This window comes from Carcharodon carcharias, chromosome 12 (genome assembly GCF_017639515.1).
Source record: "Carcharodon carcharias isolate sCarCar2 chromosome 12, sCarCar2.pri, whole genome shotgun sequence".
NCBI classification, from domain to species: domain Eukaryota; kingdom Metazoa; phylum Chordata; class Chondrichthyes; order Lamniformes; family Lamnidae; genus Carcharodon; species Carcharodon carcharias.
Genome location: NC_054478.1, coordinates 67,112,534 through 67,140,290, shown reverse-complemented (window position 1 = coordinate 67,140,290; position 27,757 = coordinate 67,112,534). Strand labels below are relative to the sequence as shown.

The following is a 27,757-nucleotide window of genomic DNA, read 5'->3' as shown; positions in this document are numbered from 1 at the left end:
ATGGGCTCAAGTCGCAGTCCTGAAACTTGACCATAAAATCCAGGCTGACATTTCAGGGCAGTATAGGGAGAGAGAGCTGCATTGATGAAGGTGCCACCATTCAGATGAGATGTTAACTCAATGGCACAGCTGCCCTCTCAGGTGAATGTTGAGCATCCCATGTCAATCATTGAAGGGCAGGGCAATTTATTCCTCAGCTAATATCATCAAATAGTTCATCTCATTGCTCTTGATGGGAGTTTGCTATATGCAAACTAGCTGCCATATTTCCTACGTTACAATAAAGCCCAGAGTTCAAGAGTAAATCTTTGGCTGTACAGCATATATGTAGCATTTTCAGGATGCCCCAAAATGCAAGTTTTTTCTTTACAGAGTACACTCTTAGTGTTATAGAGCTGATCTTCCAGGCAACTTTTCTTGGTGGACACATTTAACTTCATTTATAAGACAGCAGCAGCTTCATGTGTGCATCAAACTCAATAACTAAAGAACTCCTCTCTCCTAGAGGCTCTCCACGCTGCTTACTCATTGGTTTACACAGATCATGTGATCTTACAATACCAGATTATTCTTAAAACTACAGTCCTACATTCCTCCCCCTTTAACCTTTCTGTACATTTTGTATCTACAAGGATATTTATTTCATGACATTACAATATTTACACAGGTCATGAAATTACAAGTTGTCTTTCAGGTGGTTTCCTGATCTGTGTGGAACGTCGTAGCTCCACAACTTCCAATTCTTTGACAGGAACCACATCCTCTGGGACTGCATTAACATCAAGTACCTCATTAGGTTCAGTGTCGTCCACTCTGAAGAGACATCAGACATGTCTATCCTTGGTTGAGTAACTTCAACAGGAACCACAGGATTAGCAATGGTTACAGGTGGAACATCATTTTGTTGGGGTTTCTCCCTTTTTCTTAAATGATCCACATGCTTGCAGGTGATCCAGCCCTTCGCTTCCACATGGTATGACAATAGTCCAGTCAGACAGCTTGCATTACCAGGTAACCACTTCAGTCTCCACCAAAATTGTTTACATATACTGCTTCTCCAAAAGTAAATTGTCACTCACAACTATGCAAATTATGAGTCACTTTTTTGGTGTCCTTGACTTTTCTCCACCTTCCCCCCCAAATTGGCAAGTATCAGGCTTAGTCTTGTTCAAAGATGGCACCTCATCAGTAATTCTGCAGGTGTTGCACCTGTCATAGTATGAGGGGTCATTCTGCAGTGAAATACGAAATGAGCTAGTTTAGTTTCCAACAATTCACCTGTTAACTTTTTCATTTCCACCTTAAAAGTTTGTACTGCCCTTTCCACCAGTCCATTAGATTTCAGATGGTACAGTGCAGCCTTCACGTATTGATACCATTGATGCTGACAAATCGTTGTAACTCAGCACTCATAAATGCAGTACCATTATCTGAGACGATTAGCTCCGACAATCCATGGATAGCGAATCTTTGGCCTAGCTTTTCTATAGTAGCACCTGACACTGGCAACTTTACCTCAAATGTCTAACCACTTGGAATGAGGATCTATTATCAGTAGAAACACGGTTCCAAGGAAAGGACCAACATAATCTATGTACAATCTCACCCAGGGACTCCAGGCCACTACCACCAACGACTTTTATAGCTGTTGACATTGCAGTGTTTTACCATCTTCTCAATATCGCCGCCCATTCCTAGCCACCAAAGATAACTTCACACTATCTTCTTCATTCTTGAGATACCTTGACGGACAATGTGCAGCTCTACTAAGAGCAGTTCCCTCATTGTGAAGGAACTACCACTCGTGCACCCTATAATAGAATACCATCTTGACTGCTCATCTCATGTCTTCAGTTGAAAACTGGCATCAATTCATCAGATTCTGGTTCCTGGAACTAACCATGTAACATTTGGTCTCTCACTCAAGACAGGACTAGATCACGATTCGTCCACTTTCTTATCTGTCTGGCACAGACTGGTGAGGAATCCAGGAAATTCATCACTAACATGAGCTCTTGGGGAATTGGGACATGGTCATTGTCCCCTTGCAAAGCAAGGTGACTTAGGGTATCAGCATTTGCCATATGAATCCCTGGTTTATGTACAAAGGTGTTTTCATATGCACTAAAATTAGGGCCCATCTTTGTATTCGTGCAGAAACTATGGGAGATATAGCCCTTTCCTTGCTAAACAGACCCAAAAATGGTTTGTGGTCTGATACGATCATGAAGTGTCGCCCTTGTGCATATCGGTGGAATTTGTTTTACACCAAAAGTAATCAGCAGGCCTTCCTTTTCAATCTGAGAATATCCTTTTGCAGCTGTGATAAGTGTCCGGGATACATAGCCTATCAGCCTGTCATCCATGTTATGAGACAGTACCACTCCCATTCCCTACGGGGACACATCACAAGTTAGCATAAATTCCTTTGTCGAGTCAAAATGCATTAACAAATTTGAAGAGTTCAAGAGCTATGTTACTTTCATGAAGGCTTCTTCTTGGGGTGACTCCCAAAACCAACGCTGGTTTTCTTTAGCAGTGAAAGTAAAACTGTTAATAAATTTTGTAGAAATCAACCATAATAATTTATTATTTAAGTTCAGAGGTGTCCTTAGGTGCAGATGCCTCTATTATTGTTTTAACTTTCTCTTCAACAGGGTGTAACCATTGGGCAACTACCCAGTGGCCCAAATAAATGACTTCATTTGCCTGACAAGTGCATTTTTCCTACACTGGGCACACTCCAGCTTCTAAAATATCATTTCAGGACTTCCTGTAGTTTAGCCAAGTGTCTCTCTTCTGTGAATCCAGTTATTAGTATGTCATCCAGGTAGACCACAACTTGAGGTAGTCCTTATAGCAAACTCTCCATCATCCTCTGAAAAATGGAGCAGGCCGAGGAAACACCGAAGGGCAGGCACATATATTGATATAACCCTTTGTGGGTATTTATAGTCACAAATTCTCGGGAGACATCGTCCAGCTCCAGTTGCTCACATACGTGACTCATGTCAAGCTTTGTACACGCTGTCCCTCCTGCTAGTTTGGCTTAGAGGTCTGCAATCTTGGGAATAGGGTACCTGTCCAGTTTGGCTGCTCTGTGGACTGTTAGTTTATAGTCCCCAAAGATCTGGATGGTCTGGCCTGGTTTAAGGACAAGGATTATGGGTGCTGCCCATTCTGAGAACTGAACCACTTTTATGACACCCAGCTTCTCAAGCCGGTTCATCAATCTTCTCTCTCAGGGTGTATGGCACCCGTCTTGCTTTCAAGAAGCGAGGGTTTGCTTCTGGTTCCACATAAAACTAGGCCTGTAGGCCTTGGATTTTTCCCAGTTCATCCTTGAAGACGGTGTCATTTTTTAAAAAAACAGCTCTAACAGTCCCACTACTCCCAGATGGAAGATTTCAGACCAGTTTAATCTCTTTCAACCAATTGCGACCTAGAAGGCTTGGTCCTTTCACCTTCTACCACTATCACTGGGAGCTGTGCTGATTGGTGTCTATAATGAACAGTTACTCTGATGATACCTTTTACCTGGATTTCATCATCCAGGTATGTTTTCAGCTTGGCAGATGTTTGTTCCAAACTTAATTGTTGATGACTTAATTTAAATATCTGAAAATATGTTCTCCTATTACAGTGGTAGAGGCACTCATGTCTACTTCCATTTTTAATGGTTTACCATTCACTTGCAATGTGACAATAATTGGCTCTGTCTTTCCAATGTTCATGTTGAATAATGAATAAATGTCAGAATTGGTTGTTTCTGGTTCTTCCACACTGTATATTTCATTGGACTTCATTTGTTGCCTGGAAACCTGTTTTAATCTTGCTTTGCAATGTTTCAATATGTGTCCGCTTCTGTGACAAAAATAACACTCTACCTTTTTAAATTGCTAATCATTAGGAGTATGATTGTTTCCACGTTGATAAAAATTAGTTTCAGCTTTGCTGCTAAGCTGTTTTCTCCCAACTTTTAGTTTGTGGGAGCTGTTTCCCACTTCTTGGCGGAGTCCTGGCTTTTTGCACCACTTTTGGTTGACTGTTCCTGCCCAACTAGGAGAACAGTGCCATGTTGTGCCCCTTGAGTCACTTGTGAATCCCTTACAGTGCTCCCCATCGCAAGCGTTATTTCTAACACTTTCTTAAAATCAAGATTCGCTTCAGCCAGCAATCTTTGTTGAATAGCAGGTCACATATCAAACAAACAATCACTGAAGATGTCATTCAGGGTTTCACCAAAATCACAATATTCCTTTAGTTGTTTTGATTTAAGTTCAGAGGTAGCAATGGTTCCCCTGGGCTCTATTCCATGAATGGAACCTGAACCTCTGCATTGAGACTGAGGGCTTCGGTTGAAAATGTCCCTTAACGAGGTCTACAAATTTGGGGCTTTGGGGGCCGTCAAGCTTCGAATTAAACTGTATGTCTTGCTCCCACAAATACTGAGGAAAATCGCTCTCCTCTTTTCTTCCCCCATGATTTTGTTGGCTTGAAAGTTGAACACCATAGAAAAGTTATAGCACAGAAAGAGGCCATTTGGCCCATCTTGTCCATGCCAGCCTGAGGACACCCAGGTACCCTTTCTAATCCCAGCTTCCTGCACCTGGCCCAGAGCCCTGCAGCTTACAGCACTTAAGGTGCAGATCCAGATACGTTTTAAGAGTTTAGAGTTTCTGCCTCTACCACCAACTTGGGCAGTAAATTCCAGACACCCACTACCCCCTGCATAAAAAAGTTCTTCCTCATGTACCCTCAACACGTTCTGCCACTTATCTTGAATCTATGTCCCCTGGTTCTAGAATTCTCCAACAAAGGAAACAATTTTATTCTGTCTACTCTATCTATTCCCCTCAATTTTGTACACCTCAATCAAGTCACCTCTCAGGCTTCTTTGTTCTAAGGAAAATAGCCCCAGCCTATCCAATCTCTCCTTGTAGTTACACTTTTCTAATCCTGGCAACATTCTTGTAAACCTCCTCTGCACTCTCTCCAGAGCTATTACGTCCTTTCTGTAATGTGGTGATCAGGACTGCACACAATACTCCAGTTGTGGCCTCACCAGTGTTTTATACAATTCCAACGTTATATCCTTACTTTTATATTCTATACCTCTGCCAGTGAAGGAGGGCATTCCATATGCCTTCTTTACAACCTTGTCTACTTGAACTGCTGCCTTCAGGCACCTGTGTACTTGTAAACCAAGATCTGTCACTTCATCTACCCCTCTTAGTATATTCCCATTTATTGTGTAATCCCTGTAACTGTTTGACCTCCCTAAATGTATGAGCTCACACTTCTCTATGTTAAAATCCATCTGCTCCTTTACCACCCACTCCACCAACTCATCTATATCATTTTGGAGATTATGGCTATCCTCTACACTATCCACTACTTGGCCAATCTTTGTGTCATCTGCAAATTTCCCAATCATGCCCCCCACATTCACGTCCAAATCATTAATATATAACACAAACAGCAAGAGCCCCAACACCTAGCCCTGTGAAACACCACTTGAGACAACTTTCCATTGCAAGGGCATCCATGGACCATTACCCTTTGTTTCCTGTTACAAAGCCAACCTTTTATCCAGTTTGCCACATTACCCTGAATCCCATGGGCTTTTACTTTCCTGACCAATCTGCCATGTGAGACCTTGACAAATGCCTTGCTAAAATCCATGTACACAACATCAACTGCACTACCTTCATCAACTCTTCTTGTCACTTCCTCAAAGAATTCAATCAAATTTGTGAGGCAAGACCTTCCTTTAACAAATTCATGGTGGCCATCCCTGACTAGTCCATGCCTTTCCACATGACAGTTAATCCTATCTCTCAGGATTGATTCTACCAATTTGCTCACCACCGATGTAAGATTAACTGGCCTATAATTGACATTCTATATATTCAGACCATTCATCTGTGGCTGGTTCAAAGGGGTCGATCCTGCCTAACTGTGGCATCTGGGATAAGTATAACTTCCTTTCTTCTTAATTATCTTAGATACCCACAATTGCTGGGCAAGGTACAGCATCAGATCTGATATATCCTCATTGCCAGTTTGTTATAGAGTTGATCTTCCAGGCAACTTTTCTTGGTGGACACATTTAACTTTATTTACAAGACAACAGAAGCAACTACATGTGTGCATCAAACTCCATAACTAAAGAAAAACTCTCTCCTTGAGGTTCCCCGCGCCGCTAACTCATTCTTTTACACTGATCATATGATCTCCACAGGATTATTCTTCAAGCTACAGTCCTACGTTTATCAGAACTATAATTACTACACTTAGTATTGAAGCATCAACTGAGATCATGTGCTTAATTCTAGGAGTGAGATCTGACTCAGAGGCAAGGATGTTACCTATTGAGCCCATCAAACATGATTGTAGAAGTGAGACCACAAACCCCGGCCAGAATGGAGAGGATCTGGTTATCCATCATTCAATGACACCTGGAAACCAAAATACTGCAAGTGGTGATTGACTTTATGCATGTAGTAGTATGCAATGTCCTCCACTCACTGCCTTTTGCTGGACAAATCACCCTGCTTTTATCAGGTGGCATTACTGCAGTTTCGGTCCTGAATTCTGTTCACTATACTTCACTGATACTCTTTAAATACACACTGCAGATTTTGCTGTGAGGCATTGTTCAAAAAAGGGTATGAAGATAAGCCCAGCAACTACAGGCCAGTCAGCTTCACCTCAGTAGTGGGACAGCTTTTAAGAAACAGCTGGAACAAAATCAGTCACTTGGACAAATGTAGGTTAAATAAGGAAAACCAGCATGGATTTTGTGATAACTCGATGGAGCAGACAGGTTTCATTAAAAAAAACAGTAAAACGTTATTATGGAGACATCTAAGAGTGCTCACACTAGGCCTGATCTCTCATCTAGAAGACTCCACACCCCGGATCACCCGCGCTAAGAGTTCACTGGTCGAAGCCCCCGCAATACATCACACGACCCATGATTGACAGGAGGGAGGGACAATGCATGCAGTTACCACATTTACCTCCACCGCCCCCCCCCTTAGATTTTTTTTTACAATTACTCTTTACAAAACACATTTGAATGTCCAACAAACATATATACAATTTCAGTTGATTATAAATCAAGTCTTGAGGTGCTCTACGTATACATCTAGAGCGGAGTAACTCCACTACTGGAGGTTCCTGATCAGGATGGACAGGAACTGAAGCTGCCCTATTAGACACATCATTGGAATGGGGCAGTTCAGGATTTGGCAACTCCTCTGAAACAACCAGAATGTTTGTTCTAGGTCAGCCACACACCTCAAAAGTCAACGGTTCAACGATAATCACGGGTTGATCAGTCAGTTGTTGGACTGTCTCTCTGGTACGGTTATGATCTACGTGCTTACGGAAGATTCTATTTCCCACTTATACTAGGAAGGATAATGAACCAGTCTCTGAAACAATGGCTCCCAGAGACCAGCAGGGTCCACTGCTGAAATTTCGAACGTATAACTGACACTGAATGTCACAGTTAAATTTCTGATTATTCTGGTTCCGTGCTATCTTCCCCTCTAAATTCTAAAATACCAAGTGTAAACATGAATGCAGAAGACATTTCATTAATAACTCCAACAGTTTGAACCCAAAGTCGAATGTGTTGTACGATAACTTAAGAGTGCCTTCCTATAACTTTCATACCAGGCTGAGAAGTTTGTACAGCCCTCTCGGCTAGACCATTTGAGGGATGCCAAGCAGCTGTTTTTAAATAGTGGATTCCATTCAAATCCATAAAATTCTGAAACCCGGTGCTGGTAAAGGCTGTACTATTATCAGAAACGACAATTGCAGGTAAGCCATGTATGCTGACATAGCTTCTCAATAGTTGCATTCGACATTGGCACTTTGACTTCATGTACATTCACCCATTTTGAATATGCATCTGCAACTAACACCACATTCGATTACAGGTTCAACACCGGAGTTATTAATGAAACACCATCTGCGCACACTTGGTGTTTCCGAATTTGCAGTGGAAGGCAGTGTGGAACCAGAGTAATCAGAAATATAACACAGTAAACCTTGCACAGTGTAGTTGAAATGGTATACGTGCAAAATTTCAGCAGTGGACCCTGCTGGGCACAGAGACTGGTCCATTATCCAAATAACGCTCCTACATAAATCAATACGTGGTCAAACCCAGGGTCGATCAGGCCACTCCCACGGATGCACGGGAACCAAAACAGGCAACTTCTGTTGTTGCTGACAGTGCTTGACCATGCTTTCACTGTCGCTGTCAATGCCTGGCCACCATATATAGTTTCGCGCAAACATTTTCATCTTTGATATGCTGGGATGTGCACCGTGGAGCTCTGTCAAGAGTGGCTCTCCACCTTGTGATGGTACCACAACTCTTGAACCCCACAACAAAATTCCATCTTGACAAATTAATTCAGTGTTTCTGACATGGAATGGTATCAATTTTTCAGACCCAGGCAAAACAAAGTCTCTGAATTTCGACAATATTGGATCTCTGTTCATCCAATTTCTAATCTGTTCCGCACACACAGGCGAGGAATTTAAAGGAATTTAATAATAGCACTAATTCTTGTGGAACTCCATCTGATTTTAGGTGAAATATCTCAGCCCAGTCAAGGTTTATCTTCTGTAGCCAATCTCGACCTAAAAGACTGGGTCCCTCCCTCCCCCTCCACCCCCCAATTTTTATGTTTATCACAGACAGTTGGGCTGTCTGTCACTTGTAACAGCCTGGGATACTGGCAATGCCCTTGTCTTGAATAGATTCTCCCGTGTAAGTTCTTAACTTAGCTTTTATCTGATCCAAGTTTATTGGCTGTCTTCCTTCATTAAGGTATCTGAAAGTGTGCTTTCCAACCACCGTAGTTGAGGCACCAGTATCCACTTCCATGAGCAGTGGCTTCTCATTGACTTGAACTGTCACCGAAATACATTCAGTTTTCTCAACAGTTACATTATACAGGGAATACACATCAGTATCAACAGCTTCAGCTTTTGCTGTACCCGTTAACTTGATCATGTTTGTTTGCTGTCTTGCAGGATGCTTCATCTTTGCTCGGCATTGCCTAATTGCATGTCCCTTCTTATGACAATAATAACATTCTGCCTTTCTGAATTTACAAATATCTGCTCCCTGGTTACCTCCACATCTATAGCAATTTGAAGTCGTTGATGAAGCATTTCATACAGTGGATATCGAATCATGCTTTAATTCTGCAGGTCTGGTTTTCACGCCACGCTCAGCAGCAGGTTCCCACCCAACATGAAGCACGGCACCATTGTACATGTGTTACAAAGCCTGCAAGTATTTTGCAGTGCCTTCCATGGTGAGGGCGCTTAAAGTCTATATTGATTTCGGGAAGGTAGGATGTCGCTCTTGATTCCTCATACCAGCTGGTCCCGTAGCATTTCCAAAGTCGCAGTGTTCCATTAACTGCTTGAGGTTTGCCACATAGGTTGCGATGGACTCTCCTGGGGCACGAACTCGAATTAAATTTAAAGCGCTGCATTATCACGGACAGTTTTGGCTAGAAATGTGCTTTCACCAGGTCCACTATTTCACTATATGATTTGGAATTGGGCACGCTCAGATCAGTCAGGTTGCAAATCAGGTTCAAAAACAAAAATTGCTGGTAAAACTCAGCAGGTCTAACAGCATCTGTGGAGAGAAAGACAGAGTTAGCATTTCAAGTCCGTGTGACTCTTCTTCAGAATGGACATACGGACTCAAAATGTTCACACTGTCTTTCTCTCCACAGATGCTGTCAGACCTGCTGAGTTTTTCCAACAATTTTTGTTCTTGTTTCAGATTTTCAGCATCCGCAGTATTTTGCTTTTATGCAAATCAGGTTGTATGTTTTACTGCCACGTAACCTTAAGAGAATCGTGTTCTGCTTTTCTTTGGCAGTTATTTCATTTGCTACAAAGTAAAATCCAAGGCGCTCAATATACAGGCTCCAATCGTCAATATTAGCATCGTATGGATCGATTCTTCCAAAGAGCAGCTTGGCTGGTGAGTAGCTTTTAAAATTCGCTTTACTCACAGTAACAGTGCGAGGTGCACAGTCAAAGTCGATTTTACCCTCGTCATCAAATGTGATGATGGAGCAGGCAGGTTTCATAAAGAAACAGTCAAACTTAATTACGGAGGCATCTAGGAGTGCTTGCATCTAGACCCGATCTCTCATCCGGAAGACTCTGTCCCCTGGATTGCCCATGCTAAGAGCTCACTGGTTGAAGCCCCTGCAGTACATCACATGACCCATGATTGACAGGAGGGAGGGACAATACATGCAGTTACCACAGATTTATTAAGGACAAATTGTGTTTCCAACTTGTTTGAGCTTTTTAATGAGGTACCAGAGAGAGGGCTGATGGGGGTAATACTGTCGATATGGTGTATGTGAAATTTCCATTTAGCACATTCACCACCACTTTTCAATACCTTTAATCACCTTCCATGTAGCTTATAAAAACTGAAAATGCTGAAAATACTCAGCAGAACAGGCAGCATCTTTGCGGAGAGTTAAAATTTCTGATCTGTAAGCTTTCATCAGAACTAGGAAAAGTTAGAGATTTAATGTTTTTTAAACAAATGAAAGGGGGTGGGTGAAAAAGAACAAAAGGGAAAGTCTCTCAATCGGCTATTGTATGGTCATTGTTACTGCTGAATTTGAGGCTGTCATGCTCAGTACAAGCATGAGGATATTGGACATTATGGGCTACAAGATCATACTTTGTGAAAGTAGCCACAAAACCTGTTTAAATGGCTAAAACTTAACATGTGACTATGGATATTAAAAAGGTGGATAGTATTCAATTCTGTGGCCAATATCTCCCAGCTAAAATTTACACAATGAAATCTAAGCATTTGGACTCAATTTGCATTATTCGCAAATAGCAGAGAAGTTCACAATTTTGTAAGTCGTTCAGTTCACCACACAATGTATCACATTGCATTTGTTCTATACACACCTACTTTGTCTTCACTGTTGCACAGTGTGAATTAGGGATGTAAATGTCATGTCTGCTAAACACAGACAGTTGGCAATTACATAAGTAGATCACAGTTTTTGACAGGGTCCAGTATTTAAAAATCAGTTTTACCTTTAGGTGGCAATTGAGCTGTAATGTTCATATTACACAAATTGCCGTGACAACATTCTACTGTCTGGTCCGCTGATGGTGGAGTCTTGCACGTCAGCTTACTCTGTTCATAAACCTGGAAGCAACCTTTTTGATAAACTGGATGACCATCATTTATACTCAGTGAAGCAAAGCACTGCTGCCCTACACACTGGTCCTCTCCTCCACAAAACATCCCTTCACACACACATTTATAGAAGCCTGCATTTAATTTTGGCTCCTCATCTGTAAAAACAAAATTCAGAAATAAGTTGAGCCTTTGGAGAAATTTAAGTAATCAGTCAATTAAGCCCATGACAACTCGCAAATATAACTAAGTATTGCGTTAGCACAAGATCTACCAAAACTCAATTTTAACTGTCAGTTTGTATCCTTTACGTTCCAAATGTTTCAAAACAACAATACTTATAGGTTAATTTAAATAACGCTTTCAGCCTTCATCCTAATATTATTTTAAAAACAATAAACATCATGTTTTAGTATTTTGAATTTGGTTCTTTGTTACTTTATTTCACACAAGGCAACCATTTCTCGTACAAAACGCTAATCAAAAATAATTTCAGCAGTCTTAATCTTTTTGCTTACAAAAGTCACAGATCAAAACTTTAACTGTAGATTGGGAGTCGGGAGGTAAAGTAATATGTAGATGGAGATAGAAAAAATGTTCAAAAAAGTCAACAATTTAATTGAATGATGCACAAGAACACAGCCACACAGTAACAAGTTCTGAAAAAGTGCAACCTGTATTGTTTAGGGTCCTTAAGTTTTCCTAAACCAGTTTCCACTATGAATAAAAGTTTGTGCCTCACGGGACTTGATTTCCAATACCAGAGAACTGTCTTGAATAACTTCAGAGATTGTAGTAACAGGACAACCTGCAACCTACATGTTCCACACTGGAACGCAAGACAAGCAGGTGCATGATTTTAAAAAAGGGGGGGCATTTTCCTGGCTACTTTAATTTACTCCTGTCATGCACTGATGTTAACAGACTGTGACAATTTAGAGATTGGTGACTATTATTTGTGTTTCAATTGGATGGATTTTAGTGAATGATGGTCGTAATGATGGAAGGGGAGCTGAGAAGAAGCTAATTTGGATATCTCCAAACAAAATTGGAGTTTCAGGAGTAAGGAAGTGAGGCTCTTTCAAGACCATGGGAGTCCAGTGGCCAAACGCATCAATTTTGGTCAGGGCGGTAGGGATTGGTGGGAGGGGAGGGGGGCCCCATCAGAGGGGTGGAGGGCATGTTCAGGGCCAGAAAAATTTTGTTAATAACTAGAAAAGACAGCAGTAATTATATAAATATCAGTAAAGAAGCATCTACTATTGGGCTCCAACATGGCTTTTTACGTCAGCAAATGTAACCATGCAACTGCTGCATGGTTATGCTTGCCAGTGCTTTTGAATTGATCACAAAAAGATCCATAAAGTTAGTTACCCTTTTTCTAAAATGATCTGATTTATTTACAAATTTCACACATTTCATTTCTTTCCCAGTTCTCCAACTTCAAGGTCCCCTGCGGCTATGCATCATTTGGACATTAAGATTATTCTTTATGATTATTAACTAAATAAGTCCCAAATTTAGCTCCAATTCATGTCTGATCGTGTTTAGGTCATTTCAAAATTACAGTATTCAAGGCAGAAGTGCCGATTTCTGCCAGTTTCAATTTACCCACTGCAGCCACAAGTTATGGATTGGGGATCCTGATTCCATAACCCACAACAGACTAAAGGCAAAATCCTGTGCCCTCCTGCATGGCGAGTTTGGTGGCAGGGGTTTGGTGACAGGCGGGGACCCCTCCACCTTCCCACCTCCATCCTGATTAAATCAAGGGTGGGTAGGCCTGTGGGCAGCCTTTCCGGCCCATCACCAATTGAAGCCATTATGTGGGCAACTAATGCTCACTTAAGGTCCTCATCCTACTGCTGCTGCTGGTATTAACTTAATGTTGGGTGGGTGGGGGGTGAGTGGTGGTGTTTGGGCGGGGTCCGAGGAGAGTAGGGTGAAGGCCCGCCACTGGCCTGTCAAGAGCTGGAGAGGCACAAGATGCGGCAGGCCTTTCCAAAAAGAGGCAATGTGTGGTTCTTGCCAAGTCTCCAGCTGGCTGCCTAGACACCCATAGCATCCACAAGATTCCACCCCAGGTCTACCAGCGATAGAGTTTCTTTGTACTGTTATCCAATATAATTAACACATACATCAGAGAACTTGAAAATATCTTCACTCCTGTATAACTACCACAAAATATGTATGTTTCTATCAAACCAAAACAGAACTGGTGTTTCCACAGAATAAAAACTGGTGAAATTGCAATAGTGCAGCAGGAGAAAAATAAATTTCGATTAATGACCCTCAAGTCAGCAATTAGGAAGGCTCAATAAACTTTCATTTATATGGCACCTCTCACTTCCTCAGGATGTTTCAAATTACTTCAAAGCCAATGAATTATTTCTGAAGCACAGCCCATGTAACATAGAGAAGTGTGACTGCAAGCATCCACAAGCAATAAAGTGTCATTCACGGCCCAGTGGCAGCATTCTCACATGGGACAGTAGGGCATGGGCTCAAGTCGCAGTCCTGAAACTTGACCATAAAATCCAGGCTGACATTTCAGGGCAGTATAGGGAGAGAGAGCTGCATTGATGAAGGTGCCACCATTCAGATGAGATGTTAACTCAGTGGCACAGCTGCCCTCTCATGTGAATGTTGAGCATCCCATGTCAATCGTTGAAGGGCAGGGCAATTTATTCCTCAGCTAATATCATCAAATAGTTCATCTCATTGCCCTTGATGGGAGTTTGCTATATGCAAACTAGCTGCCATATTTCCTACGTTACAATAAAGCCCAGAGTTCAAGTGTAAATCTTTGGCTGTACAGCATATATGTAGCATTTTCAGGATGCCCCAAAATGCAAGTTTTTTCTTTACAGAGTACACTCTTAGTGTTATAGAGCTGATCTTCCAGGCAACTTTTCTTGGTGGACACATGTAACTTCATTTATAAGACAGCAGCAACTGCATGTGTGCATCAAACTCAATAACTAAAGAGCTCCTCTATCCTAGAGGTTCTCCATGCTGCTAACTCATTAGTTTACACAGATCATGTGATCTTACAACACCAGGAATTTATTCTTAAAACTACAGTCCTACATTACTCCCCCTTTAACCTTTCTGTACATTTTGTATTTACAAGAATATTTATTTCATGACATTACAATATTTACACAGGTCATGAAATTACAAGTTCTCTATCAGGTGGTTTCCTGATCTGTGCGGAATGTCGTAGCTCCACAACTTCCAATTCTTTGACAGGAACCACATCCTCTGGGACTGCATTAACATCAAGTACCTTGTTAGGTTCAGTGTCATCCACTCTGACAGAGACATCGGACATGTCTATCCTTGGTTGAGCAACTGCAACAGGAACCACAGGATCAGCAATGGTTACAGGTGGAACATCATTTTGTTGGGGTATCTCCCTTTTTCTTAAATGATCCACGTGCTTGCAGGTGATCCAGCCCTTCGCTTCCACATGGTACGACAATAGTCCAGTCAAACAGCTTGCATTACCAGGTAGCCACTTCGGTCTCCACCAAAATTCTTTATATATATGCATCTCCAACAGTAAATTGATGCTCACAGCTATGCAAATCATGAGTCGCTTTTTTGGTTCCCTTGACTTTTCTCCACCTTCCCCTCCAAATTGGCAAGTATCAGGCTTAGTCTTGTTCAAAGATGGCGCCTCATCAGTAATTCTGCAGGTGTTGCACCTATCATAGTATGAAGGGTTGTTCTGCAGTGAAATAGGAAATGAGCTAGTTAAGTTTCCAACGATTCACCTGCTAACTTTTCTTTCCACCTTAAAAGTTTGTACTGCCCTTTCCACTAGTCCGTTAGATTTCAGGTGGTACAGTCCGGCCTTCATGTGGTTGATACCATTGGTGCTGACAAATCATTGTAACTCAGGGCTCGTAAATGCAGTTCCTTTATCTGAGACGATTACCTCCAGCAATCCATGGATGGCAAACCTTTGGCCTAGCTTTTCCATAGTAGCACCCGACATTGGCAACTTTACCTCAAACGTTTAATCACTTGGAATGAATGTCTATTATCAGAAACATGGTTCCAAGGAAAGGACCAATGTAATTTATGTACAATCTTACCCAGGGTCTCCGGGCCACTCCCATGGATGTAAGAGGGCTGCCACCGGCGACTGTTGTAGCTGTTGACATTGCAGTGTTTTACCACCTTCTCAATATCACTGTCGATTCCTGGCCACCAAAGATAACTTCACACTATTGTCTTCATTCGTGAGATTCCTTGATGGGCAATGTGCAGCTCTACTAAGAGCAGTTCCCTCATTGTGAAGGAACTACCACTCGTGCACCCCATAATAGAATACCATCTTGACTGCTCATCTTATGTCATGTCCTCGGTTGAAAAATGGCTTCAATTGATCAGATTTTGGTTCCTGGAACTAACCATGTAACATTTGGTCTCTCACTCGAGATAGGACTGGATCGTCAGTTTCTTATCTGTCTGGCACAGACTGGTGAGGAATCCAGGAAATTCATCACTAACATAAGCTCTTGGGGAATTGGGACATGGTCACTGTTCTCTTGCAAAGGATGGTGACTTAGGGTATCAGCATTTGAATCCCTGGTTTATGTACAAAGGTGTATTAGGGCCCATCTTTGTATTCGTGCAGAAACTATGGGAGGTATAGCCTTTTCTTCGCTAAACAGACCCAAAAATGGTTTGTGGTCTGATACGATCGTGAAGTGTCGCCCATGCACATATTGGTGGAATTTGTTTTACACCAAAAGTAATCAACAGGCCTTCCTTTTCAATCTGAGAATATCCTTTTTCAGCTGTGATAACTGTCCGGGATACATAGCCTATCGGACTGTCAACCATCTTATGAGGCAGTATCGCTCCTACTCCCTCGGGGGACACATCACAAGTTAGCACCAATTCCTTTGTAGGGTCATAATGCACTAACAAATTTGATGAGTGCAAGAGCTGTTTTACTTTCATGAAGGCTTCTTCTTGGGGTGACTCCCAAAACCAATGCTGGTTTTTCTTTAGCAGTGAATGTCGGGGGGCTAAAACCATTGATAAATTTGGTAGAAATTGGCCATAATAATTTACTATCCCTCAAAAATGATTTAAGTTCAGGTGTCTTGGGTGCAGATGCCTCTCTAATTGCTTTAGCCTTCTCTTCAACAGGGTGTACCCATTGGGCAACTACACAGTGGCCCAAATAAGTGACTTCATTTGCCTGACAAGTGCATTTTTCCTTCTTTGGGCACACTGCAGCTCCAAAAATATCATTTCAGGACTTCCTGTAGTTTAGCCAAGTGTCTCTCTTCCGTGAATCCAGTTATTAGTATGTCATCCAGGTAGACCACGACTTGAGGTAGTCCTTATAGCAAACTCTCCATCATCCTCTGAAAAATGGAGCAGGCCGAGGAAACACCGAAGGGCAGGCACATATATTGATATAACCCTTTGTGGGTATTTATAGTCACAAATTCTCGGGAGACATCGTCCAGCTCCAGTTGCTCACATACGTGACTCATGTCAAGCTTTGTACACGTTGTCCCTCCTGCAAGTTTGGCATGGAGGTCTTCAATCTTGGGAATACGGTACCTGTCCAGTTGGGCTGCCCTGTTGACCATTAGTTTATAATTCCCAAAGACCCAGGCAGTCTGGACTGGTTTAAGGACAAGGACTAAGGGTGCTGCCCATTCTGAGAGCTGAACCACTTTTATGACACCCAGCTTCTCAAGCCGGTTCATCAATCTTCTCTCTCAGGGTGTATGGCACCCGTCTTGCTTTCAAGAAGCGAGGGTTTGCTTCTGGTTCCACATAAAACTGGGCCTGTAGGCCTTGGATTTTTCCCAGTTCATCCTTGAAGACGGTGTCATTTTTTAAAAAAACAGCTCTAACAGTCCCACTACTCCCAAATGGAAGATTTCAGACCAGTTTAATCTCTTTCAGCCAATTGCGACCTAGAAGGCTTGGTCCTTTCACCTTCTACCACTATCACTGGGAGCTGTGCTGATTGGTGTCTATAATGAACAATTACTCTGGTGATACCTTTTACCTGGATTTCATCATCCATGTATGTTTTCAGCTTGGCAGATGTTTGTTCCAAACTTAATTGTTGATGACTTTATTTAAGTATCTGAAAATATGTTCTCCTATTACAGTGGTAGAGGCACTCAAGTCTACTTCCATTTTTAATGGTTTACCATTCACTTGCAATGTGACAGTAATTGGCTCTGTCTTTCCAATTTTCATGTTGAATAATGAATAAATGTCAGAATTGGTTGTTTCTGGTTCTTCCACACTGTATATTTCATTGGACTTCATTTGTTGTCTGGAAACCTGTTTTAATCTCGCTTTGCATTGTTTCAATATGTGTCCGCTTCTGTGACAAAAATAACACTCTACCTTTTTAAATTGCTAATCATTAGGAGTATGATTGTTTCCACGTTGATAAAAATTAGTTTCAGCTGTGCTGCTAAGCTGTTTTCTCCTCATTTTTGGTTAGTGGGGACTGTTTCCCACTTCTTGGTGGAGTCCTGGCTTTTTGCGCCACTTTCGGTTGACTGTTCCTGCCCAACTAGGAGAACAGTGCCATGTTGTGCCCCTTGAATCAATTATGAATCCCTTACAGTGCTCCCCATCGCAAGCGTTATTTCCAATGCTTTCTTAAAATCAAGATTCTCTTCATCCAGCAATCTTTGTTGAATACCAGATCACATATCAAACAATCACTGAAGATGTCATTCAGGGTTTCACCGATATCATGATATTTTGTTAGTTGTTTTTATTTCGCCACATAGGTAACAATGATTTCCCCTGGGCTCTATTCTTTGAATGTAACCTGAACCTCTGCATTGTGACTGAGGGCTTGGGTTGAAAATGTCCCTTAACGAGGTCTACTAATTCACTGAAGGTCTTCAAATTTGGGGCACTGGGGGCCATCAAGCTTCGAATTTAACTGTTGGTCTTGCACCCACAAATACTCAGGAGAATCGCTCTCCTCTTTTCTTTCCCCCATGATTTTGGTGGCTTGAAAGGAGAACACCAGACATTCTATATATTGAGACCAGTCATCTGTGGTTGGTTCAAAGGGGTCGATCCTGCCAAACTGTGGCGTCTGGGATAAGTATACCTTCCTTTCTTCTTAATTATCTTAGATACTCACAATTGCTGGGCAAGGTACAGCATCAGATCTGATATATCCTCATTGCCAGTTTGTTATAGAGTTGATCTTCCAGGCAACTTTTCTTGGTGGACACATTTAACTTTATTTACAAGACAATATCAGCAAATACATGTGTGCATCAAACTCCATAACTAAAGAAGACCTGTCTCCTAGAGGTTCCCTGTGCCACTAACATTGTTTTACACAGATCATGAGATCTTACAACACAGGATTATTCTTCAAGCTACAGCCCTACGTTTATCAGAACTATAATTACTACACTTAGTATTGAAGCATCAGCTGAGATCATGTGCTTAATTCTAGGAGTGAGGTTTGAATACAACCTTCTGACTCAGAGGCAAGGATGTTACCTATTCAGCCCATCAAACATGAATGTAGAAGTGAGATCACAAACCCCAGCCAGAATGGAGAGGATCTGGTTATTCACCAATCAATGACAGCTGGAAACCAAACTACTGCAAGTGGTAATTGACTTTATGCATGTAATAGTATGCAATATCCTCCACTCACTGCATTTTGCTGGACAAATCACCCTGCTTTTATCAGGTGGCATTACTGCAGTTTTGGTCCTGAATTCTGTTTGCTATATTTCACTGATACTCTTTAAATAGACTCTGTAGATTTTGCTGTGATGCATTGTTCAAAAAAGGGTATGAGGATAAGCCCAGCAACTACAGGCCAGTCAGCTTCACCTCAGTAGTGGGACAGCTTTTAAGAAACAGCTGGAACAGAATCAGTCACTTGAACAAATGTAGGTTAAATAAGGAAAACCAGCATGGATTTTGTGATAACTCAATGGAACAGACAGGTTTTGTAAAGAAACAGTAGTAAAACTTTATTATGGAGACATCTAGGAGTGTTCACATGCTAGGCCTGATCTCTCATCTGGAAGAATCCACCCCCTGCTCCCCCCCCACCACCGATCATCTGTGCAAGAGCTCACTGGTCGAAGGCCCCGCAGTACATCACACGACACATGATTGACAGGGGGGAGGGACAATACATAGTTCCATTTACCCCCCCCCCCCCACATTAGTTTCTTTTAACAATTACTCTTTACAAAACACATTTGAAATTCCAACAAACGTATATACAATTTCAAGTGATTATAAATCAAGTCTTTGAGGAGCTCTACATATACGTCTAGAGCAGCGTAACTCTACTACTGGAGGTTCCTGATCAGGATGGACAGGAACTGGAGCTGCCCTATGAGACACATCATTGGAATGGGGCAGTTCAGGGTTTGGCAACTCCTCTGAAACATCTGGAATGTCTGTTCTAGGTTGGTCACACACCTCAGGAGTCAATGGTTCAACAATAATCACAGGTTGATCAGTCAGTTGTTGGGCTGTCGTTGTTTATGATCTACATGCTTACGGATGCTTCTATTTCCCACTTGTACTTGGAAGGATAATGAACCAGTCTCTGAAACAATGCCTCCCAGAGACCAGCAGGATTCACTGCTGAAATTTTGCACGTATACCGTGTTATCTACACTGAATGTCACTGTTAAATTTCTGATTATTCTGGTTCCGTGCTATCTTCCCCTCTAAATTCTGAAACACCAACTGTAAAATGAATGCAGAAGACATTTCATTAATAACTCCAATGGTTTGAACCCAAAGTCAAATGTGTAGTTGTATGATAACTTAAGAGTGCCTTCCTATAACTTTCATACCAGGCTGAGAAGTTTGTACAGCCCTCTCGGCTAGACCATTTGAGGGATGCCAAGCAGCTCTCTTTATATAGTGGATTCCATTCAAATCCATAAATTTCTGAAACCCGGTGCTGGTAAAGGCTGTACCATTATCAGAAACGACAATTTCAGGTAAGCCATGTATGCTGACATAGCTTCTCAATAGTTGCATTCGACATTGGCACTTTGACTTCATGTACATTCACCCATTTTGAATATGCATCTGCAACTAACACCACATTCGATTACAGGTTCAACACCGAAGTTATTAATGAAACACCATCTGCGCACACTTGGTGTTTCCGAATTTGCAGGGGAAGGGATTGTGGAACCAGAGTAATCAAAAATTTAACACAGTAAAGCTCGCACAGTGTAGTTGACTGACATGGTGTCTGTGCAAAATTTCAGCAGTGGACCCTGCTGGACGCAGAGACTGGTCCATTATCCAAATAACGCTCCTACATAAATCAATATGTAGTCAAACCCAGGGTCGATCAGGCCACTCCTACGGATGCATGGGAGCCAAAACAGGCAACTTCTGTTGTTGCTGACAGTGCTTGACCATGCTTTCACTGTCACTGTCAATGCCTGGCCACCATATATAGTTTCGCGCAAACATTTTCATCTTTGATATGCTGGGACGTGCACCATGGAGCTCTGTCAAGAGTGGCTCTCCACCTTGTGATGGTACCACAACTCTTGAACCCTACAACAAAATTCCATCTTGACAAATTAATTCTGTGTTTCTGACATGGAATGGTATCAGTTTTTCAGACCCAGGCAAGTTTGACCATCCTGCAAAACAAAGTCTCTGACTTTCAACAATATTGGATCTCTGTTCATCCAATTTCTAATCTGTTCCGCACACACCAGCGAGGAATTTAAAGGAATTTAATAATAGCACTAAATCTTGTGGAATTCCATCTGATTTTAGGTGAAATATCTTAGCCCAGTTGAGGTTTATCTTCTGTAGCCAATCTCGACCTAAAAGACTGGGTCCCCCCCCCATTTTTATGTTTATCACAGGCAGTTGGGCTGTCTGTCGCTTGTAACAGCCTGGGACACTGGCAATGCCCTTGTCTTGAATAGATTCTCCCCTGTAAGTTCTTAACTTAGCTGTTGTCTGCTCCAAGTTTGTTGACTGTCTTCCTTCATTAAGGTACCTGAAAGTGTGCTCTCCAACCACCATAGTTGAGGCACCAGTATCCACTTCCATAAGCAGTGGCTTCTCATTGACTTGAACTATCACCGTAATAGGTTCAGTTTTCTCAACAGTTATATTATACAGGGAATACACATCAGTATCAACAGCTTCAGCTTTTGCTGTACCCGTTAACTTGATCATGTTTGTTTGCTGTCTTGCAGGATGCTTCATCTTTGTTCGGCATTGCCTAACCACATGTCCCTTCTTATGACAATAATAACATCCTGCCTTTCTGAATTTACAAATATCTGCTCCCTGGTTACCTCCACATCTATAGCAATTTGAAGTCATTGATGAAGCATTGCTTACAGTGGATATTGAATCACGCTTTAATTCTGCAGGTCTGGTTTTCACGCCACGCTCAGCAGCAGGTTCCCACCCAACATGAAGCACGGCGCCATTGTACATGTGTTACAAAGCCTGCAAGTATTTTGCAGTGCCTTCCATGGTGAGGGCGCTTAAAGTCTATATTGATTTCGGGAAGGTAGGATGTCGCTCTTGATTCCTCATACCAGTTGGTCCCGCAGCATATCGTTTAATGCATTTCCAAAGTCGCAGTGTTCCAATAACTGCTTGAAGTTCACCACATAGATTGTGATGGACTCTCCTGGGGCACGAACTCGAATTAAATTTAAAGCGCTGCATTATCACGGACGGTTTTGGCTAGAAATGTGCTTTCACCAGGTCCACTAATTCACTACACGACTTGGAATTGGGCACGCTCAGATCAGTCAGGTTGCAAATCAAAAACAAAAATTGCTCGTAAAACTCAGCAGGTCTAACACCATCTGTGGAGAGAAAGACAGAGTTAGCATTTCAAGTCCGTGTCACTCTTCTTCAGAACGGACATACGGACTCAAAACGTTCACACTGTCTTTCTCTCCACAGATGCTGTCAGACCTGCTGAGTTTTTCCAACAATTTTTGTTCTTGTTTCAGATTTTCAGCATCCACAGTATTTTGCTTTTATGCAAATCAGGTTGTATGTTTTACTGCCACGTACCCTTAAGAGAATCGTGTTCTGCTTTTCTTTGGCGGTTATTTCATTTGCTACAAAGTAAAATCCAAGGCGCTCAATATACAGGCTCCAATCTTCAATATTAGCATCATATGGATCGATTCTTCCAAAGAGCAGCTTGACTGGTAAGTAGCTTCTAAAATTCGCTTTACTCACAGTAACAGTGCGAGATGCACAATCAAAGTCGATTTTACCCTCGTCGTAAAATGTGATGATGGAGCAGGCAGGTTTCATAAAGAAACAGTCAAACTTAATTACAGAGGCATCTAGGAGTGCTTGCATCTAGACCCGATCTCTCGTCCGGAAGACTCTGTCCCCTGGATTGCCCATGCTAAGAGCTCACTGGTTGAAGCCCCTGCAGTACATAACATGACCCATGATTGACAGGAGGGAGGGACAATACATGCAGTTACCACAGATTTATTAAGATCAAATTGTGTTTCCAACTTGTTTGAGCTTTTCAATGAGGTACCAGAGAGAGGGCTGATGGGGGTAATGCTGTTGCTATGGTGTATGTGAAACAATTTCCGTTTAGCACATTCACCATCACTTTTCAATACCTTTAATCACCTTCCATCTAGCCAATAAAAACAGAAAATGCTGAAAATGCTCAGCAGGACAGGCAGCATCTTTGCAGAGAGTTAACATTTCTGATCTGTAAGCTTTCATCAGAACTGGGAAAAGTTAGAGATTTAATGTTTTTTAAACAAATGTAAGGGGGAGGGTGAAAAAGAACAAAATCAGCTATTGTATGGTCATTGTTACTGCTGAATTTGATCAGCTCAGTACAAGCATGAGGATATTGGATATTATGGGCTACAAGATCATACTTTGTGAAAGTACCCACAAAACCTGTTTAAATGGCTAAAACTTAACATGTGACTATGGACATTAAAAAGGTGGACAGTATTCAATTTTGTGGCCAATATTTAGTTGAACATGGACCTGAGTAAGGGCACTTTGCAGCCACCTATGAAGTTTAAACATCGCTTTGTTGTGTTCATTGTTTTAATATTTCAGCCCAATTGCAATAGAAAGGAATTGTATTGCATGAAAATTTCCAAGTTTCATTCAAGTTAAATCAATTCTCACTCTCTTTGTACATATGCCCTTAAAAGAACAAATTCCTGACAGGAATCAAATTCTGGCACTATTTTCCATACTTGCACACAAAACACAGTCATCTATGCAGGGCAAAATGGAAAATTTAGAGATGTGAAAAATCGAAGACAGAAACAATAAATATGAAACAATCAAACAGATCAGGTAGCATCTGTGGAGAAAACAGGCAAGTTAAAATTTCAGGTCTGATGAAGTGAAAACACGCCAAATGTTAACTCATCTGCTCTCTCTAAAACTGCCTGAACAGCTCAAGGTTTCCAACATTTTTGTTATTGCAACTTGCAGCCTTGAGACAATAGATACTTTCCACGAACATCATTTGTTCACTTAGTTTAACCTGAAGTTTACCAAAGTTGAAGTCAACCAACTTATCAACGCTGTGTACACAAGCATTTTTAAAACCATTGAATACATCTCTCTTTTCAGTAAGAAGTAACCTTCTGAAACTACCTTAAAATTTTCCAGTTAACTCTAGAGATAGGTGATCCCACGATCCAGTAAGAAGTGATTGTAGTGACTGCATCTTGGGAATTGACTGGACCTGTGTGATTCTGTGGCCATTAAATATGCACACCATTTAAATCTGCACTCAATCCCTTTGAAACACTTCAAATTCACATGTTAACTCAATATTGCTTTCATGAATGTAGTATAGAAGAACATCTCAAAAAAGGACATTGCACAAGTCATTTTCTGATAAAACTTTAGATATTGCTTAGGGGAAGAAATGCTAGGCTATGATACATGGGGAAACCATCTGGCATAACGTCCATTTAAATCCTTAGCACAGGCAGATTAGAAATATTATCATTACGGGTCTTAGATGAGGTTGTCCTTGGTTAGGGTTGACAGACTGCTGGAGACAAGGCTGTTGGTAAACTTTACATCACTGATGTAGACTGTATTTATATATTTAAATTAACCCTTGACACTACAATTATCTAACAGACGACATTCAGTATCCAAAAACAATCTTGATTAATTTTCCATATCTCAACCTCCTGCCTTCCCTGAAGTCTTTGACGTGCTGTCATCTCCCAAATCGATGTTACTTTTCCTCCAAATCCATGTTTAATCACTCTGATGACATTTCCACTCCTGCCCATAACACTGAACCCATTTTCTTAGGCAGTTCCTTGAGATTGTGGATGACTTGCTTCCACTGAAATTTGAGGAGTTTGGAGATGGCTGGTAAGTTCAATGTGACTGCCATATGCAGGGCAGGTGATGTTTGAAGGGTTGGGTAGATGGTTTGTTTGGAGGTTTATGCGCTCCCTCTGATGCCTTGATTTTGCCTCTGCACATTCCTGAAGACTCTTTATGTGTTCACTACCTTCCTAACTGAGCCTTCTCCATTTAGGATGGCCACAAGCCCATGAGTTGGTAGGAACGTTTGATCTCTTCAGGGGTCCTTTGAGTACATTCCTAAAATATTTTCACTGTCCTCTTGAGGATCTCCTGCCACAACCAAGTTCCAAGTAGAACAGTTGCTTTGGGACTCTGGTGTCAGGTACATTAATGACATGTCCCTCACAGCAAAGCTTGGGCCATAGATAGACTTGACAGCGCTGAAGAAGCCACGCATGTCGCTGATGTCCATGAGTCATTGGATCTACTGCAGTCTTTCTACCCACCATTTGTTCTTTATGTCACAGGTTTAATGCTGCCTTCAGCCACCTGTAGGACTGCTGTTTTTCTCTTGAGCCATGAAGGAGTTTCCAGACAATGAAAGCTCTGCATTTACGCTTGATTAGGTCCTATATCTCTTGATTGTTCTCATCAAACCAGTCACAATGTTTCCTGGTAGAGGCGCCAAGGACCTCTTTGCAGATGCTGGTTATGGTGAATTTTAGGGTCAGGCGTGTACTAGGAGTATACTGTAGGTCTTTGTGGCTACAGATAGAGAGGTTGGCAGTGAGGCACTGACTGAAAAGGGCTACCTTGGTGGAATCTTTGAACTTTCAATGTTAATTTTCTTGCAGCATTGCTTCGGTTGCCTCCAATGTTTGGGGACCAGGCTGATGGAGATAGTAGATTGGATAAGGTGGTGATCGGTGCAGCCATCATCAGTACCTGCCATGGCACAGGTCATGTGGACACCGCTCCAATCCCTTGCTTGAACAATGCTGTAGTTGAGCAAGTGCCAGTGTTTGGACCGTTGGTGCTGCCATGAGGTCTTGTGCTTGTCTCAATGGTGGAACGGGGTGTTGGTTTTGGGAAGGTCACGTTCTAGAAAAAGGCTTGATCAAAGCCAAAAATGATATTGTATGTGACTGTGGCCATATGCTCTAAAACCTCCTCATCCTTCTCTTCCTCATCCTTCTCTTCCTGTCTGCAGCCTTTGACAAAGTTGACCAGACCATTGTTCCTCAATACCTCTTCTCCATCGTCCAGCTGAGCAGGAATATAATCATCTGTTCCCACTCTTACTTATCAAGTCATAGCCAGAGAATCCCCAAATGGCTTCTCTTCTCTCCCGTTACCTCAAGTCCCCCCAAGATTATCCTTGTCCCTTTTCTTTTGCTCATCAAAATACTCCCGCTTGGAAACTCCACAACCAGAACATATGTCAGCTTCCACAAGCACACTGATAACATCCAGCTCTACCTCACACCACATCTCTTGATCCATCCAATGCCTTTGTGTCATCAAAATGCTCATTGACATCCAGTCCTTGAGTGGGAATTTCCTACAGTTAAATATTGGAAAGACTGAAGCCACTGTCTTCAGTCCCCACCACAAACTCAATTCCCTAATCACCAGTTTCTGCCCCTCCCTCACTACTCTTCCAGGTTAAAGCAGACTATATGCAACCTGTGCATTTTATTTGATTAAGCTGAGCTTCTCTTCCTCCCCCACCTTGCCCAATATCCTTTACAGCACAAGGACCACCTATTTACACCTCTGTAATAGCACTTTACCACACCCCTCAGTCCACCTCTCCCATCTTCCATCCTCCTGAAACTTAAGATCATCCAAAACTCTGCTGCCTGTATCCCAACTTGATTCGCCAATTATCCTTGTGCTCTGATCTCCATTGGCTCCCATGCCAGCAAATACTCAAATGTGAAATTTTCATCCTCGTTTAGATTTCACTTTGGCCTTGCTCATCTATCTCTAGCTTTCTACTCCATGTATTTAAGTAGCACCTTCAATTTAGTAAAACATCTCCAGGTGCTTCACAGGAGCATCCCAGACTGATTCCTGGGATGGCAGGATTGTCATATGAGGAGACATTGGGTCAACTAGGCCTGTATTTACTGGAGTTAGAAGGAGAGGGGATCTCAATGAAACGTATAAAATTCTAACAGGGCTGGACAGACTGGATGCAGGATGATATTTCCCCTGGCTGGGGGGCTGAGAGCAAGGGGTCATGGTCTCAGGATAGAGGGTAGGCTATTTAGGACTGAGATGAGGAGAAATCTCCTCACTCAGAGGGTGGTGAACTTGTGGAGTTCTCTATCACAAAAGGCTGTGGAGGTTAAGTCATTGAATATATTTAAGAAGGAAATAGCTTTCTAGACACTAACGGGGTATGGGGAGAAAGCGGGAGTATGGCATTGAGATAGAGGATCAGCCATGATCATATTGAATGGTGGAGCAGGCTCAAGGGGCCAAATGTCTTACTCCTCCTCCTATTTTCTATGTTTCTGTTATCAAAGAAAATTTGGCACAAAACCACAAAGGAGATATTAGGGCAGATGACTAAAAGCTTGGTCAAAGGAGTAGGTTTCAAAGATGACCTTAAAGGAGGAAAGAGAGCTGGAGAGGTTTAAGGAGAGAGTTTCAGGGATGTTCCAATGAAACATCACTGACCTGAAAAGCTAAATCTATTTTGTTGCACAGATGCTGCCTGATCTGTTAAGTTTATTGCAGTATTTTTTGTTCTTCAGATTTTCAGTATCTGCAGTATTTCACTTTTGTGTTCAGAGCTTAGAGCCTTGACAGTGGAAGGCACAATCAGCAATGGTGGAAGAATAAAAAAAATTCAGGGGTGTTCAAGAGGTCAGAATTCGAGGAATGTGGATAGGGTTGGACAGCTGGAGAAGATTTGAGACCAGGAGTGATTTGAAAACTCGAATGACAAAGTTTAAAAAATATTATTGCTTAAATCAGGTGCCAATGTAGGTCAATGAGTAGAGGAATATTGAATGAATAGGGCTTGATGCAATTTAGGACACAGACAGCAGAGTTTTAAATGACTTCAAGTTTATGGGGTGAGAATGTGGGGGACCATTCAGGAGGAGTGTGTGGAAATATCAAGTCTAGAGGTAAAAAGGCACAGATGAGGGTTTCAGCAGT

At 41.9% G+C, this 27,757-nt stretch overlaps 1 protein-coding gene across 9 annotated transcripts in view; it reads right to left on the bottom strand.

Moving 5' to 3' along the window:
- The window catches only part of LOC121284934 (activin receptor type-1-like), a 166,441-nt gene that overhangs the window by 57,813 nt on the left and 80,871 nt on the right, over positions 1 to 27,757 (bottom strand). For 5 of the 9 annotated variants that reach the window (XM_041200874.1, XM_041200880.1, XM_041200871.1 and 2 more), the window contains one exon: positions 11,131 to 11,394. The exons of 3 other annotated variants lie outside the window; for them this stretch is intronic. In XM_041200874.1, the coding sequence (XP_041056808.1) occupies positions 11,131 to 11,394 (264 nt within the window). Of the gene's footprint in view, positions 1 to 11,130; positions 11,395 to 22,318; positions 22,689 to 27,757 lie in introns of all 9 variants that reach the window. One more of the 9 variants, XM_041200876.1, reaches the window with a different exon arrangement.